We start from the raw sequence: 18,463 nt of genomic DNA, 5'->3' as shown, positions 1-18,463 counted from the left end.
GGGGCAATACACAGTATTAAGAACTGGGGTATGTAAACTTTTGATCAGGGTTATTTGGGTAGTTTCTGATGTCATGATTTAAAAAGAGTAAACACAGTTGACCGATAATGGCTTCAGCCAAACACTAAGCCCCGGTTCACACAGGGGCGACTTGTCAGACAACTTAGCCGCCTGACAAGTCGCGTCCCGTTCTGTAGTTTTTGTGTTATTCATATTCTTTGAAAAATGGCCAAGAAATCATAAATTCTGCCAGGGTATGTAAACTTATGAGCACAGTTGTGTATATATGTATGTATGTGTGTGTGTATATGTATATGTGTGTGTGTATATAAATATATATATAATGTGTGTGTGTATACTCATCGGCCACTTTATTAGGTACGCCTTGCTAGTCCCAGGTTGGACCTCCTTTTCCTTAAGAACTGCCTTAATTCTTCGTGGCATAGATTTGGTGTTGGAAACATTCCTCAGAGATTTTGGTCCATATTGACATGATAGCATCACACAGTTGCTGCAGATTTGTCGGTTGCACATCCGTGATGCGAATCTCCCGTTCCACCACATCCCAAAGGTGCTCTATTGGATTGAGATCTGGTGACTGTGAAGGCCATTAGAGTATAGTGAACTCATTGTAATGTTCAAGAAACCAGTTTGAGATGATTTGAGCTTTGTGACGTGTATTATCCTGCTGCAAGTAGGAAGATGAGTACACTGAAGTCATAAAATAATGGACATGGTCAGTAACAATACTCAGATTGGCCGTGGTATTTAAATGATGCTCAATTGGTACTAAGGGGCCCAAAGTGTGCCTAGAAAATATCCCCCACACCATTACACCACCAGCCTGAACCATTGATACAAGGCAGGATGGATTCATGAATTCTCGTTGTTTATGCCAAGTTCTGACCCTACCATCAGAATGTTGCAGCTGAAATCAAGACTCATCAGACAAGCAAACATTTTTCCAATCTTCTATTGTCTAATTTTGGTGAGTCTGTACAAATTGTAGCTTCAGTTTCCTTTATTAGCTGATAGGAGTGGCACCCGGGTTGGTCTTCTGCTGCTGTAGCCCATCTGCTTCAAGGTACGATGTGTTGTGCGTTCAGAGATGGTATTCTGCATTCCTTGGTTGTAACAAGTGGTTATTTGATTTACTGTTGCCTTTCTATCATCTCAGACCAGTCTGCCCATTCTCTTCTGACATCAGCAAGGCATTTCCATCCACACAACTTCCGCTCACTGGATATTTTCTCTTTTTCCGACCATTCTCTGTAAACCCTAGAGCTGGTGGTGTGTGAAAATTCCAGTAGATCAGCAATTTTTGAAATACTCAGACCAGCCCGTCTGGCACCAACAACCATGCCTCGTTAAAAGTCACTTTAACCCCTTTCTTCCCCATTCTGATGCTCTGTTTGAACTTCAGTAAGTCGTCTTCATTACGTTTAGATGCCTAAATGCATTGAGTGGCTGATTAGCAATTTGTGTTAATAAAGTGGCCTCGTGAACATGTGAATATACAATAATCCCCATGTCACAAATTGTGTGATGGTGGTGTTTTCCAAGATGAGACATAAAGTCCTTTTAAAAATCAAAGGTGATTCATTCTTTTTACGCCACATACAGACCTGTCCTATAGTTTTCAAAAATCTTCCTTTTTTTTTTTTCTACCACAAAATTTCTCCACCCGTTGAAAACCACAGTCATTAGCAAATCCTTTGCCTCTGTAATTATGTAAAGGCAATAGTGCTCTATATAGCAAGTAAAAGAAGCAGCCGGCAACGCCATATCAAGCGTATTTATTTTCAAGCCTTCACAGTGTATACAGTCAGCAGCAGACTAGTTTCGGTGATAGGCCTTGTTCACAAGGCTTATCGCTGAAACTAGTCTGCTGCTGACTGTACTCACTATGAAGGCTTGAAAATAAATACGCTTGATGATATGGCGTTTCCGGCTGCTTCTTTTACTCAATGACCGTTTGTCTATTGGCGTGTGGGAGGACACCTCAGCTTGGACACCCTGACTGCAAACTTCCAAAGTAAGACTTTGTTTCCCACTGCTCTGAGCCATACAATCTTTGATCAAATCCTTCTATATATCAATCCTGCCAGTTGCATACCCTCTCTCCTGCAGATGTCATGACACAGTGCACTCAAATACTCCTCTAGATGTATCCTCCAGCCACACATATAGCCATCACATAACTAGAAGCGGCATCACACATGGTATCAATTCTCAATACATTTAATAAACCTATAGATAAAAATATCACACACGATTTTGGTGCATATCAGCACTATATAAAAGTAGGTGCTAAATCCAGCTCTCCCTCCTGCTAGCACCCTGCGACTCGTCCGTACACCAATCCCCACTGTGCCTGTTTTGCCACTTAAAGTGGGGTTCCACCCAAAAAACAAAAATACCTGTAAAAATTCTAAAAAAAAAAACAAAAAAACATTTGGATATTTTTTTTTTTCACTTACCTCTAAATGCCTGTTGCTAGGTGGTCCCTCGTAGTCTGCCTGTTCCTTTGCCTGGGCTGGTGACATCACTTCCCCCCAGGCACAGGAAGGGCTCCGCTCTGCTCCCTCCCTCCTGTCAATCATCTGGGACCCAATACAGGTTCCAGGTGATTGAGCGGCCAATCACGGCGCGCGGTGCCGCTCGCGCATGCGCAGTGGGTGCCAAGCTGTGAAGCCACAGCCCGGCGCCCACAGTTGAAATGCCGACGAGCGGAGGGGGGGGATGAGCGGGGCTTCTATCCCACGCATCGCTGGACCCAGGGACAGGTAAGTGTCCAATTAAGTCAGCAGCTGCAGTATTTGTAGCTGCTGACTTTTAATTTTTTTTTTTTTTTGACGGCCCTCCTGGGTGGAACTCCTCTTTAAGAAAAAGACATGATTTTGTAGAGAACTACGTGGGGTACATTGCTTTCCATACTATTAGAGTATTTGCTGATATTTTAAAGTAGATATGATCCCTACTTTAAGTCATAAGGAAGCCAAATGCTTAACTGAATGGCGCTTATTTATTGAAGCGCAGTCTACAATAAAAAAAAAAGGATATTGTTTTTTTAATAACATGCGTGTACATGCATGCAGCCATCATTGGACTGCATGCATGTACACGCCAGACTGTGCATGCAGTCCGATGATGGCTGCATGACATTTCTCATAGAGCATGTTTTTGATGGCGACTACAGTGAACCTTGCATGTGTAACGTGTGCTTAAAAGCTACTTTTAATCTCCACCGAAAGCCTTTGTGACATGGGACAATGCAGAAAGACTATTGCAAAACTGGGAAGGACCGTTGTCAGTTACACTATAAAACAAAGACCATGACATAGCAGGATCACCGGATATTTAAATTGCAGAAGCACATTTGAAAAATATTGAAAATTACTTTTACAATGAACATGTTAAAACATATATCTGTTTTTTTTTTAATTAATTATTTTTTTTTAGATACAATTTGGAGTCTTGTCAGTGTATAATTACTTGGGAGACCAGAGCAGCTTGTGCTGTTATTCCAAAAGAGGTTGTGATGACACATGGAATAATATATGGGGAGGATGGTGCAAGTGTTAACATGTCAGGCATTTATCTCAAGTAAGACTTTTATATTTTATTGCATTGTTTTATTAAAAAAAAAAACATTTTTAGCTTGTAAAGTATTTCCATTTTTTTGTTTTTGTCTTCTTCTTTCAAATAAAGTAGTGTCACAGTGTTACATGGTTGTTGAATGTCTACTTCACTGTATGCTTTGCTGATGAACACTAGTGTTTGAACATTATAGTAATATTTACTGATTAGCTTTATTCCATAAGGCCCCTTTCACACTTATACAACTTGTCCCACGATTTTTTACTGCAAAATCATATGACAAGTCATTCTCCATGATTTTCAATGACTACCATTCATATTGGCACGACTTTAAGTCGTGCCGACTTCATAGTAGTCCCTGCACTACTTTGGTCCAACTTCTATGTGAGTTGTACTCCATAGACCTCAATGTTAAACCCTCAAGTAGCATGCAAATCGTACCTGAATAATATAGACACGATTTCAGTACGACTTTGTAAGCACAAGCCTGACACCATGTATGTTTTCGTTTGTTAATACCAAAGTTGTGGCAAAGTCGTACAAATTAGTACTGATCCCAGATTGCGGTAAAATCGAGCGACGTTGAAGTCGTATAAGTGTGAAAGGGGCCTAAGGCAAAGAGCAGTGTATATTGTGCACTAACCTAGAGCAATCATTACTTCACTGTACTTTGTAATGGTTTGCTGCATTTTACACTTCATCAGTGCTTATTGGCCCGCTTTACTGAATCAGTCTGAATATTTATATGGTGATCTAGGTAAATTTACCACTGAGGCTCATGTTCTCACTTTCTGCTTTATTGGAGTCTGTATGATTTATAAAATATTATAACATATTATGTTATTGCCCCAGCCCCCAACATAAAAAAATCTTTTCTTCTGTATTAATAATTTGTTATATTAAACTCAGACATTTTTACTGTCTGCAGATATTACAATGCCAGTGGGGATGTAAGAGGGACAGACAAGTATATGTATGAAATTCAACTTTCTGGTAGAGAAAACTCTGCCCATGAGAAGTGTAATGGAGCCAGCGTATGCCAAGTAAAGACAAATGATCCATTCACAAGAGCAGTCGGTTCGCCTATCAAAACCAAGTATTATATCGATGGTAAGTTTATTATTTTTTTTATTTACTATTTTACTAAAAAATAAAAAAATAATGACATATCTCTTCTTACTGATTTTCTGCTACTCTTAAAAAGAATGCTAAAAGTATGTGTTTTGAAGTCAGCACAATATGTTCACAATTATTGCTTTAAAGTGGTTGTTAACCCACTTTCACATATTTACATAATCCGTTTTGTCTCCTAATACAGTGCCCCGCTGTCTGTGTTTTCTTAAAAAAAATTCCTCCTTTACCATATTTCACGGCAGCTCCCGACGCCCATGTAACCAGCCGTGTATCCTCTCTGCCCGTCTGACAGAGGCAGCGGGCGGGGCCATGATTTCCCCGCTGACGTCAGGGCGCGAGGAGAAAGGAGACACAGCTGGTCAGGTGATCGCTGGGAGCCGCCGTGAGATACGGTAAAGGAGGAATATAACACAGACAGCAGGGCACTGTATTAGGAGACAGAACGGATAGTATGCCAATATATTAGTTATTCCTGTAGCAGGAGGGGGTTGGGGTGGCACTGTCACTAGGTGACAGGCAGAGAGGGGGTGGGGGAGGAGGGGCACAGAGGAGACAGACGCAGGAGAGCAGGCTGCAGATGACTGAAGCATGTAAACAGACCACAATGTCAGGGCTCAGCTTTAACCACATGCCGACTGCCCGCCGTCGTTTCACAGCGGCAGAATGGCCCCCCTGCGCGAATCGCCCTGGCTGTACGGAGTACAGGGGGTGAGCGCGTGCCCGGTGGCCGCGATGTCCGTCGGGCACCCACGATCGCTTGTGACAGAGCAGGTACGTGGGTCTCTGTGTGTAAACACACAAATCCACTTCCTGTCAGGGGAGAGATTGTGTGTTCCTAGTATATAGGAAAACTGATCGGTCTCCTCCCCCAGTCAGTCCCATCCCCCCCACAGTTAGAACATACAGTAAGGGAACACATTTAACCCCTTGATCGCCCCCTAGTGTTAACCCCTTCCCTACCAGTGACATTTATACAGCAATTAGTGACTATTTATAGCACTGATCGCTGCATAAATGTCAGTGGCTTCAAAAAAGTGTCCGATCTGTCCGCCGCAATGTAGCATTCCCAATAAAAATCGCAGCTCACCGCTATTACTAGTAAAAAAAATTTAAAAAATTAAAAATGCCATAAATCAATAATCTATTTTGTAGGCGCTATAACTTTTGTGCAAACCTATCGATATACGCTTATTGCAGTTTTTTTTAATCAAAAATATGTAGAGGATTACATATCGGCCTAAACTGAGGATTTTTTTTTTTTTAACCACTTCAATACAGGGCATCTTCACCCCCTTCCTGCCCAGGCTAGTTTTTAGCGCTGTAACATTTTGAATGACAAATGCACGGTCATGCAACACTGTACCCAAATGAAATTTTTATCATTTTTTTCCCCACAAATAGAGCTTTCTTTTGGTGGTATTTGATCACCTCTTCGTTTTTTTTTTTTGCTATAAACAAAAGAATAGCAACAAGTTTGAAACAAACACAATATTTTTAGTTTTAATAAATATCCCAATTTAAAAAAAAAAAATATATATATTTTTAATCAATTTAGGCAGATATATATTCTTCTACATATTTTTGGTAAAAAAAAAAATCGCAATAAGAGTGTATTGATTTGGTTTGCACAAAAGTTAGAGCGCCTACAAAATAGGGTATAGATTTATGGCATTTTTATTTATTTTTTTTTACTAGTAATAGCGGCGATGTGCGACTTTTTTTTTTTTCTCTCATGACTGCGACATTGCGGCGGACAGATCAGACACTTTTGACACTATTTTGGGACCACTGACAGCTATACAGCGATCAGTGCTTTAAATATGCACTGATTACTGTATAAATGTCACTGACAGGGAAGAAGTTAACACTAGCGGGCGATCAAGGGGTTAAATGTGTTACTTAGGGAGTGATTCTAACTGTAGAGGAGGAGGCCGATCGGTGTTCATACATGGTGTGAACACACGATCTGTCTCCTCTCCCCTGACAGGACATGGTTCTGTGTGTTTACACACACAGATCCACGGTCCTCCTCTTAAATGAGTGATCGCCTGGAGGCTGCCGGGCATCAGCTCCTTGTGACGCGGCGCGCTACCCCTATACCGCCGGAAAGCCAAGGACATCATATGACGCCCACCCAGGATGGGAGATCCTATCTGCGGATGTGATATGACAATGGGCGGGTATTGGTTAAATTGGTATATTTATAGCAAAAAGTAAAAAATATGTTTGTTTTTTTTTTAAATTCGGGGTCTTTTTTTGTTTATAGCGCAAAAAATAAAAACTGCGGAGGTGATCAAATACCACCAAAAGATAGCTCTATTTGTGGGAAAAAAAAGGACATCAATTTTGTTTGGGTATCACGTTGCACGACCTCGCAATTGACAGATAAAACGACTCAGTGCTGTATCACCGGGGCTGAAGTGGTTAAAGGAGCAGGATCCATATATTTTTACATTTTTTGGGGGGGGTTAAGAATCGCTTTAATATTGTATTCAGTTTGTTGTATACAGCAAAATATTTTGTTTGCCATTTTTTACTTGCTGTAGCTACCTACTGCTATTAGTTAGATTTTAGTTGGGTTATTTATCACCTTGTTGTGTATGCCAAGAAGGGCACAATGTACTGAGTGTAGTATTTAGGAGTGCAGAGTTCAGGAGTGTGCCAATGTACAGATTGCAGCATTCAGGAGTGCGCAATATACAGAATACAGAGTTCACAAGTGCGCAATATACAGAATGCAGAGTTCACAAGTGCTCAATATACAGAATGCAGCGTTCAGGGGTTTGCAATATACAGAGTGCAGCTTTCAGGAGTGTGCAATATACAGAATGCAGCGTTCAGGGGTTTGCAATATACAGAGTGCAGCTTTCAGGAGTGCGCAATATACCGAGTGCAGCCTTAAAGAGTTCATTGCGTACAGAGTAAATTAAGGCTTACAGGCTTAAATATTGCTCTGCTGAACAGCAGTGCAAAAAACACTTGCTGCGTATGCAATTTGATGGAAAACGCCTCTATGGTGCTTCCTAGAACTTTTATTAGCGATGTCACTGGAAGTTTTACATTTTCTACTCAAACCTGTTCACAGTTCCTTAACTTCACCCAAAAAGGGAAAGTTCTGCATTTCCTCCTACTCCCACACCCCCCTCTTCTATAATTGAAATGTATTTTTATTTTTTTTTTTGAGGGGGAGCAGGAGCTGATTTTGACAGACACCCGCTCCCTCTTCTGATCAGATCGCTGCGGGGCTCTGAGCGGAAGTTCGACTCTTCTTCCCCAGCGATCTGAGCGGAAGTTCGGTCCACAGCCTCTTGGGACACATCACAGGTCCCAGAAAATTGTACGTGGGCTTGTACAGGTGCCTGGACCCGCAGACCGGCAAAGAGCCGGTTTGGGTGAGGACATCGATGGATCCTGGGACCGCTAAGTATGTTTTTTTAAAAGTCAGCAGGTACAGAATTTGTAGTTGCTTGGCAGCAATAAAAATGAATTGGCAGCAATAAAATTGGCAGCAATAAAAATGGCGTGTGGTCCCCCCAATCTATACCAGGCCCTTTAGGTCTGGTATAGATTTTGAGGGTTTGTAGTTGGGGGGGGGGGGGGGGGGGAGGGGAGGGGTGAAATGTTATAAAAGAAAAATGGCGTAGCGCCCCCCACCCCACCCCAATTCATATCGGACCATTATTCCAGCATGCAGCACAGCAGGTCAGAAGGCAGGGGGAGGGGTGCGAGTGCACCAATTCCACCCCCCTCTTTCCTGATCTATACCAGGACGCATGGCCGAAACATGGGAGAAGGGGGGGTGCTTTCACCAAAAAATTGAGGAAAGAATATAACACAGAAAATAACACTTTTTTGGTGAATGGATGGGGGGGTGCTTCCCCCCCCCCCCCCTTTTTATTTTTATTTTTTTCCAATATATATTTATTTATTTAGTTTTTATATTTTTGGCAATTCTTGTCCGCTGACATCTGATGACTGATCTGTTAAGGACGCAGCACCCAGTTTCCCATCCCGCTCCTTAACAGCCGCATAGATGTGAACCTAGGGTAAAGGATAAGATCACCTATGGGAACATGTTACGTGTTCCACCAGTTTTTCCCATGACTGCGAGCTTGGGATCTTTTTAAAAACGTGAACTTATCATTTGCCTCATAATGAAGTAGAGAGCACTGAATACTTTCATTCAGGTAAAAAAAATGTTCCAGATGGAATCTCTTTCCAGTCATTTTTTGAGATCCTGTGTCCCTTAGTTCACTTCAGGAAAAGGATTTCATGCTTAGTCATAACTCCTGTTTTCTAGCATAGCTGGAGTTTAAAATTAACTAAGGAGATTTTACTTTTTAACATCTTTTCAGTCTGTACTCTGGGTTTTAATTATTAATTTGCTGTGTAATGGCTGGTGACGTACATATATTTACTTTTGTACCCTCATCAGAATTTATAATACCTAACTCTTATTAAATATCTCAATAAAAACTCTGTGTATTTACTTTGCGCCCTTAACAATTTAGGAGACCCCTAAAATTTCGATATCTCGGTCTTCTACTTTTTTTCCAAATGATCTTTCTAAAAATACCTGATTTTTCTGTATCTAGTCTATTCAAACCTTATGCATTGTCCTTTATTTCCTTTTTTTTTTCTTATTTCTAAACAATCGCCCAGTTTTAGCTAGTAGTTTACAATCTTTTTCATTTTTACTTTCCTCTTGTATATTTCTTTTCATTGTTTTCAAGCTAAAACCCCATGAAAATACAAGAATCCAACATGTTTCACTGCTATGTTTGTAGCTTATTCAGGGGTAACATAGTGTTAAACTTTTGCAATATTGCTGTTAAATTACACCTGAGCACGACTTCACTTGATTCTTACCATCTCAAAGAGGAGATTACCTGAGTGCAGGTTCTCTATAAAATATATATATATATATATATATTAAATATATATATATATATTAAATATATATATTAAATATATATATATATTAAATATATATATAGATAGATAGAGTGAGTGTGGTTGCTCCCATATACATCCCCTTTAAGTTTCGCTATAAGGTCTCATGAATAGAGGAAATTTTTTTTTGGCACCCAGGGGAGGAAAACACTGCTTAAAAATGCTTCTAAAGCCATGCTTTGGCTGTGCATTTTTCCGCTTTTTGCGTTAATGTATTCTCTTGGCCAAAATATTGATTTATGTTGGCCATTAGAATGTATAAATGTGTGTAAACGTGCATCTAGTGTTAACGCATGGTTTGTTGTTCTGCCCAAACACTCCTTTTCTGAACACGCAAGTGATAGGGTTTTATTCTGCCTTTAAATGCTCCTGCCTCTAAATGCCTGAATAGTAGTAGTGTGAGTAGGCTAACACAGAGGGACATTTAGAGGCAGGAAAAAAAAAAAAGGTCAAACGCCTGTAAAAGTGGTGTTTTTGACATCCTGTGTCTAGGAGTCCTAAAATCCTGGCATCTTAAGAACTCTGTCCTTTTTAAAAGGGGGGAAAAAAATCACCTCATTTGTTACACACAAATATTTAAAAGTTTTTACATTTTGGGTAATGTATCATCGTATAGATCCCGATCAGTGCCATTGATTGCATTTTTTTGTTGTTGTTTTTCACAGATGACAGTTTAGAAGTAGTTTTCTCTTCCAACTCAAAATGTGGTAAAGATCCCCAAAAAAATGCCACTTCCACTATATTCTTCTACTGTAGCCAAACTGAAGGGGAAGGGAGACCAGAATTCCTACATGAGACCGCCGACTGTCAGTATTTATTCTCTTGGTACACAGCTGCCATCTGTCCACTGGTGTAAGTTCAGGTTCTACTAATCATATAAGTTTGACATTTAGAATGTCTCTAAAATGAGTAGTTTATTATTGTTGTGGAATGACGTTTATATAAATAATACAGGATTTTACAGGTTTTCCCTTTCAAAAGGCTGATACCATTAAACCTTAGGTTGTAGTATACCTCAAGTACAACCCCAATTCCAAAAAAGTTGGCACACTGTTTAAAATATCCATAAAGACAAAATGCAATGATTTGCAAATCTCATAAACCCATATTTTAGTCACAATAGAAAATAGAAAACATGTTAAATGTGCCATTTTAAGAAAAAAAATAAGGTAATTTTGAAATTGATGGCATTTAAAAAATTGAATTGCATTAAAAAAATACCATTGATTTAAAATGACAAGCAACTTCTCAGGTAAAAGTTAAAACAATCTGATTTCAGAAAAATTGATCAAAGAGCTATGTGTATTTGCAAATGTAAAGGCTTAAAAAAAAGAATTGATTATGATTCATTATCCAATGAACAGCATTTTTAATGCTTTGAAAATGTATTTTCTTTCTCGAACATCACGGGACACAGAGCCACAGTAATTACTGATGGGTTATATAGGTATCACTGGTGATTGGACACTGGCACACCCTATCAGGAAGTTCAACCCCCTATATAATCCCTCCCCCTTGCAGGGATACCTCAGTTTTTACGCCAGTGTCTTAGGTGATGGACGTGTAAAGATGTCCTGTGCTGAGCTCCAAAGGGAATATCCTAAGATCCTATACTGGGGCAAGCCAGGCGAACCGGATCCATTCAAAGTGTCTTTTCATGGCCGAATTGAATGGTACCCAGGCCTCGTGTCCGAAGAAACGAGGTTTTACCCGTAATGCTTCTCTTTTTAGAGAGCTGGACCCCGCAGATCAGAAAATGGCTTTAAATTTCCTAATTTCTGGCGAGGTGCTTTACGGTCCCAGAACTGTTGGATCCCCCTACTGATGGGGGCCCCAGTCTCTGACGGTTTTTTCAAACGGAGCCCACCGTGAGAGGTGAAGATTGGGTCTGTGTAAACAGCACCCTGCGGCTGGATAAGGTAAGAGGAGATTCCACAGAATTTTTGAGTTCTAGTGGCTTTTCTCCTTTAAGGTAAATGCATGCTATGCCTATTGTGACCACCGGGGGCTGCCAAGAGCACAAACCTACACATGCTGACTGACTGTCTCAGGTGTTCAGTGCTGATTATGTCCCAGCATCTCAAAGCAGGCTGCAAGCAGGTAAGGTGGAAAGGGGGATTTCTCATGTTTGACTGTTCCCCCCAGGCTAGAGAGGGGTCACAGGGGTCTAGAAAGTGGTTATACCACCTGGGCTCTGCGGCCTAATGGCCACCATCTCTGAAGATAGCCGTTCAGGCAGATCTTGTTACCAGTCTCCCTCCTTCCCCCCCCCCCCCCCCCCCCCCCCCCCCCATCCCCAGCCTTTTCTCCAGAAGCATGATAGGAGAGTCGGCAGTGCGGGAAGCGCTCGTTTTTTTCAAAACTCGAGGGGGGGGGGGCGGCGGTAGAGGAGGGGGCAGGATGTCAGCACAGAGTGTTTAGACTCCCACTCAGGCCAGCTGCAGGCTATTAAAGGCACTCTGTACAGGTGCACTCAGCCTTCTGAGAGACACAGAGCTGACGGTCGCATGTAAGGTGGGACACAGGCATTCTCCTAGGCAGCATTTACTGAAGTAACACCAGACTGAGCATTGGGTAGCAAGGCTTTTAGCCAGACTACATCGCTCAGCGGGCAGTGTTCATTTGTATACCTCACACCTTGTTGCTTTGCACTATGGGTAGAAGAGGTTCAAGCACCCCAGGAACCAGAGACACTAGGGGATCTCGTTCAGGTTCTGAGGGCCCCCTGTCGGCAGCATCCTCCCCCCCTAAAGATGGGCCAGGGACGGCTAGCCAGGGAGAGCCATCGGGGTCAGGGGCTACACCTGCTTCTGGCACTTCAGCCCCTGTATATATTACACAAGAGGTTTTTTCCTCAACCATTAATGGTCTAGAGGAAAGATTAATGGCCGTGATTACGTCTTCACTCAGTGGAAGAAAACGCACTAGGCTTTCCTCTGTTCCCCAAGACCCTCAGACAGAGGAGCTCTGGGATAAAGGAGATGAATCCCTTTCAGAGGATCGGGATGGGATGGATGATTCCTCTTCGGAGGATTCAGGTGGAGAGGGACCCTCTGCGACTTCCCAAGAGGAGAAAGTCTTAGTGCAGATCCTCACTGGATTGGTCCGCTCCACATTTAAGTTGCCCATACCTGAAACTGCTAAAGAATCCTCTTCTGCTTTGGGGTCACTGAAACCTTTCCAAGCAGCACATGCTTTTCCTGTTCATACTTTACTTGAAAAGCTTATTTATTCTGAGTGGGATCACCCAGACAAACGTTTTTTCCCGCCGAGAAAGTTTTCAACGCTTTATCCGATGGAAGAAAAGTTTATTAAAATGTGGGGAATACCGGTTATTGATGCCGCCATTTCCTCCGTAAATAATAGCCTGACTTGTCCTGTAGACAATGCTCAGGGATCCTGTAGATAAAAGGATGGAATCCCTATTGAAGGATGTTTTCTCCTTAGCAGGATCAGTGGCCCAACCTGCAGTAGCAGCGATTGGAGTCTGTCAATACTTAAGAGACCATGTTAAGCAGGTCATCAAAGTATTACCTGAACAGCAGGCCCAGGGGTTTGCTAACCTTCCAGCGGCCTTATGCTTTGTGGTTGACGCCGTTAGAGATTCTATCGTGCAAACCTCCCGTCTTTCACTGGGGTTGGTGCATATACGTAGAATCCTATGGTTGAAAAATTGGTCAGCCGAAGCACCATGTAAGAAGCTACTGGCTGGGTTTCCATTTCGTGGTGCAAGGTTGTTTGGGGAGGACTTGGATAACTATATCAAGAGAATCTCTTGTGGGAAAAGCACTCTCTTACCTGTCAAGAAGAAGAGTAAGCGTCCCTCTTTCAAACTGACTCTTTCCCCAGCGCCGGGGGCTTCAGCCTCCAGGCAGTCTCGACGGCCGCCTCCATCGGGGTCCAGAGACAAGAGTCAACCCCAGGGACAAAAGAAGTCCTGGGGAAAGAAGCCTACTAGGCAAAACACTAAGACCTCTGCATGAGGGGGCACCCCCGCTCACTCGAGTGGGGGGAAGACTGCGACAGTTCTCAGAGCTCTGGCACGAGGACTTCCAGGACAGATGGGTAGTCTCCACGGTAACCTTAGGGTACAAGCTGGAGTTTCAGGAATTCCCTTCTCCTCGGTTCCTCAGATCAAATGTTCCCAGAGACCCAGAGAAGAAGCAGTCGCTCCTTCTAGCGTTAGAGCGACTTTTGTCGCAGGAGGTCATTATGATAGTTCCCGCAAAGGACCAGGGATTGGGCTTCTATTCCAACCTTTTTACGGTCCAAAAGCCAAATGGGGATGTCAGGCCCATTCTGGACTTAAGGGATCTGAACCGATTCCTAAGGATTCAATCCTTCCGCATGGAATCAATTCGAACAGTAGTTCCCACCCTGCAGGGAGGAGAATTTCTGGCATCAGTAGACATCAGAGATGCATATCTGCATGTGCCCATTTTTCCTGCTCATCAGAAGTTTCTGCGCTTCGAGGTAGGAGGGCGCCATTTCCAGTTTGTGGCTCTGCCTTTTGGGATAGCCACTGCACCTCGAGTGTTCACAAAGATCTTGGCTCCTCCTCTGGCCAGATTAAGGGCTCAGGGTATAGCTGTCATAGCATACCTAGACGACCTGCTCTTGATAGACCGGTCGGTAGCCTCTTTGAATGGAAACTTGAGGACCACGGTCAGGTATCTAGAACACCTGGGTTGGATCCTCAACTTAGAAAAGTCTTTCCTAAAACCAGTAAGAAGACTGGAGTATTTAGGTCTGATTATAGATACAAGCCAGGAGAAAATATTTCTACCCCAGGCAAAGATCACTGCTTTGAGAGAGCTGATTCTGACAGTAAGGACCAAGAAGGGTCCCTCAGTCCGCCTTTGTATGAGGCTACTAGGGAAGATGGTGTCTTCATTCGAAGCAGTTCCCTATGCTCAGTTTCACTCAAGAATGCTGCAACACAGTATTCTGTCGACCTGGAACAAGAAGGTTCAGGCATTAGACTTTCCGATGCACCTGTCGCATGCGGTGCGTCAGAGCCTCAATTGGTGGCTCATACCCGAAAACCTGCAGAAGGGGAAATCCTTTCTACCGGTTACCTGGACGGTGGTAACAACAGATGCCAGTCTGTCAGGTTGGGGAGCAGTTCTGGAACAGGCTGCGGTCCAAGGGGTATGGTCCAAGACAGAGAGGACCTTACCCATCAACTTTCTGGAGATCCGGGCGATACATCTAGCTCTAAAAGCCTGGACTATCAGGCTACAGGGTTGTCCGGTCAGGATCCAGTCCGACAATGCCACAGCAGTGGCTTATGTCAATCATCAGGGAGGCACCCGGAGCCGAGCTGCTCAAAAAGAGGTGAACCAGATCTTAGTCTGGGCAGAGATGCATGTGCCATGCATATCGGCAGTTTTCATCCCGGGAATAGAGAATTGGCAGGCGGACTATCTAAGTCGCCAGCAGTTACTTCCAGGGGAATGGTCTCTGCATCCCGATGTCTTTTGGGCCATATGCCAAAGATGGGGGGTTCCAGATGTAGATCTCTTTGCATCCCGATTCAACAAAAAGATAGACAGATTTGTGGCAAGGACAAAAGATCCTCTTGCATGCGGGACGGATGCGTTGGTGATTCCGTGACATCGGTTCTCACTGATTTACGCATTCCCGCCTATTCTGCTACTACCACGGCTCCTTCGCAGGATCAGGCAGGAAAGGAAGTCGGTACTTCTGGTGGCCCCCGCTTGGCCCAGAAGGACTTGGTATGCAGACCTGTTATCTCAGGGTCCAGTGTTCCATCCTGCCTTACAAACGCTAAATTTGACGGTTTGGCTATTGAGACCCACGTTCTGAAGAGTCGTGGGCTCTCAGGTCCTGTCATATCTACCTTGATTAATGCAAGGAAGCCAGCTTCCAGGATGATTTATCATAGAGTCTGGAAGGCTTATATAACCTGGTGTGAATCCAGAGGTTGGCATCCCAGGAAATATGTCATAGGTAGAATTCTTGATTTTCTACAGATGGGATTAGAGATGAAGCTGGCCTTGAGTACCATCAAGGGCCAGGTTTCTGCTTTATCAGTATTATTTCAGCGGCCACTTGCTTCGCATTCTTTGGTCCGAAACTTTATGCAGGGGGTGATGCGTCTTAATCCTCCGGTTAAAGCGCCCCTAAACCCCTGGGACTTGAATTTGGTCCTGGCTGTGTTACAGAAACAGCCTTTTGAACCAATAAGTCAGATTCCTTTGGTCTTGTTGACAAGGAAATTCATTTTTCTGGTGGCCATCTCTTCTGCTAGAAGAGTATCAGAATTAGCAGCTCTTTCCTGTAAGGAGCCTTATTTGATTATACACAAGGATAGAGTGGTACTACGCCCTCATCCTAGTTTTTTACCGAAGGTGGTTACTGATTTTCATTTAAACCAAGACATTGTTCTACCTTCCTTTTTTCCAGATCCCTGTTCTCCGGAAGAGAGATCTCTACATTCGTTGGATGTAGTAAGAGCAGTTAAGGCCTATCTAGGGGCAACTACTCAGATCCGCAAGACGGATGTTTTGTTTGTGCTGCCAGAGGGTCCCAATAGAGGTCAGGCAGCGTCAAAAGCTACCATTTCTAAATGGATTCGACAGTTGATCATTCAAGCTTACGGTTTGAAACAGAAGATTCCTCCGTTTCAGATCAGGGCACATTCCACAAGGGCTATTGGTGCTTCTTGGGCAGTGCATCACCGGGCCTCTATGGCTCAAATCTGCAAGGCCGCAACCTGGTCTTCAGTTCATACATTCACCAGATTCTATCAGGTGGATGTGAGAAGGCATGAGGATATCGCCTTTGGGCTTAGTGTGCTGCAGGCAGCGGTACAGGGTCCTCAGGTCTGATTGCACCCTACTTGGTCGTGGTTCCCCCCCCTCAGGTAGCATTGCTCTGGGACATCCCATCAGTAATTACTGTGGCTCTGTGTCCCGTGATGTTCGAGAAAGAAAATAGGATTTTTTAAAACAGCTTACCTGTAAAATCCTTTTCTTTCGAAGGACATCACGGGACACAGAGGTCCCGCCCCTCTTCTAATACACTATATTGCTTGGCTACAAAACTGAGGTATCCCTGCAAGGGGGAGGGATTATATAGGGGGTTGAACTTCCTGATAGGGTGTGCCAGTGTCCAATCACCAGTGATACCTATATAACCCATCAGTAATTACTGTGGCTCTGTGTCCCGTGATGTCCTTCGAAAGAAAAGGATTTTACAGGTAAGCTGTTTTAAAAAAATCCTATTTTTCTAAAATATAACCTTCAAAGCTGGAGTCTAGGTAGATATAAAAGATACAACTTAATGCAGCTATAAAATCATTAATGAATCATTACATGTATTTCCTTAAAGTGGTTGTAAACCCTCTGGGACCACTTTTACCTACAGGTAAGCCTAGATTAAGGCTTACCTGTAGGTGCAACAAATACCTCCTAAACCTACACGGTTTAGGAGGTATTTGCAAAGACTGGCACCGATGTCTACAGCGCATGTGCCGTAGACAGCAGCGCACAGGCACACTGAGCATGCTGCTGCTAACGGCGATCATGCCGTTAGTGTCGGCTCCCTCGCACATGTGCGGGAATGACGTCATCGTGGCTCCGGCCAGTCACAGCGCCCGAGCCACGATACCCAGAAGTCACTCCAGGATAGATGGCGGCGATGAAGGAGAAGAACGAGGGTCGCTTCGGGGGGCTTCCGTCCCAGGTAAGTTATTCATAATGAGCTAGTATGCCATGCATACCAGCTCATTATGCCTTTGCCTTACAGGGTCTGTTTTTTGGTTTTTTTTTTTCCTGCCTTTACTTCCTCTTTAATACAAGTCCTGTAGATATCTGAATTTGGCATGGTATCAGCTTCTTGCAGTCCGTGTACAGTGTGGAGTGTGAGTAGCAGCAGCAAGTTTTATTTTTCTCCTTTAATTCATGTTTATCTTGTTATTTTTGTCTGGATTACTGCTTTAGGCATATCTGCATTCATTTGTGCTTTTATCTGCCAGTTTAGCTTTAACGGTTTTCCTTGCAGTGTGCATGTTTGAAGTTGACTGCTGCTGCTAAGTGAAATGTGTAAGTGCCTTAATATACACTGAGACTTCTGCTAAAATTGCTTAAATAGGCGAATAGAAGAGGGTGAGGGGAATGTTTCCTTCTTGTTTTTGTATTTCATTTCCTTAAATAATAGTTTTTTTCGTAATCATTCTTAACACTTTGCAAAATATAGCAGATAATCTTGTATTTTTGGATTTAGCTTTCATTACTATTGCTGCATTTTTTTTGGCAGGCCAGACAGTGCTGGAAGTACTACAGACGACGAAGATCATCAGAATCAATACCAGGGCCTGTCTGGCAGAAGCCAAGCTGTGGGAGCTATTCTTAGTATTCTTTTAGTGATCCTTGTCATTTGTCTGGTGGTGTTGCTGTTGTATAAAAAAGAGAGAAGGTGAGTTACTTTTAAGGAAAAGTTATATCCTAATTTATGAAAGCAAGCTGGGGTTGATTTACTAAACCTGAAGCACAAAATCTGGTGCAGCTGTGCATGGCAGCCAATCGGCTTCAAACTTCAGCTTGTTCAATTAAGCTTTGACAATAAAACCTAGAAGCCGATTGGTTTCTGTGCAGAGCTGCACCAAATTTTGCATTCTCCACTTGTAGTATATGTACATAAAAATCTATTTTTACGTAATACTCAGCATTTCGCCTGGCTTTATTTTCTGTTGTGTACCTTCATTGTGTGTTTCTGATGAGCAACATTGTTGAATTTGTTTCATGTGTAT

General features: G+C 43.0%; 1 protein-coding gene across 1 annotated transcript in view; it reads left to right on the top strand.

The window, feature by feature from the left end:
* Positions 1-18,463, top strand: part of IGF2R (insulin like growth factor 2 receptor) — a 261,523-nt gene that overhangs the window by 231,170 nt on the left and 11,890 nt on the right. Inside the window, exons 43-46 of the mRNA XM_073627997.1 lie at positions 3,463-3,606; positions 4,529-4,710; positions 10,353-10,539; positions 17,971-18,129. Of these exons, the coding sequence (XP_073484098.1) occupies positions 3,463-3,606; positions 4,529-4,710; positions 10,353-10,539; positions 17,971-18,129 (672 nt within the window). The remainder of the gene's footprint in view (positions 1-3,462; positions 3,607-4,528; positions 4,711-10,352; positions 10,540-17,970; positions 18,130-18,463) is intronic.

Source organism: Aquarana catesbeiana, linkage group LG04, assembly GCF_042186555.1.
Source record: "Aquarana catesbeiana isolate 2022-GZ linkage group LG04, ASM4218655v1, whole genome shotgun sequence".
Lineage (NCBI taxonomy): Eukaryota > Metazoa > Chordata > Amphibia > Anura > Ranidae > Aquarana > Aquarana catesbeiana.
This window is presented reverse-complemented; position numbering and strand designations above follow the sequence as displayed.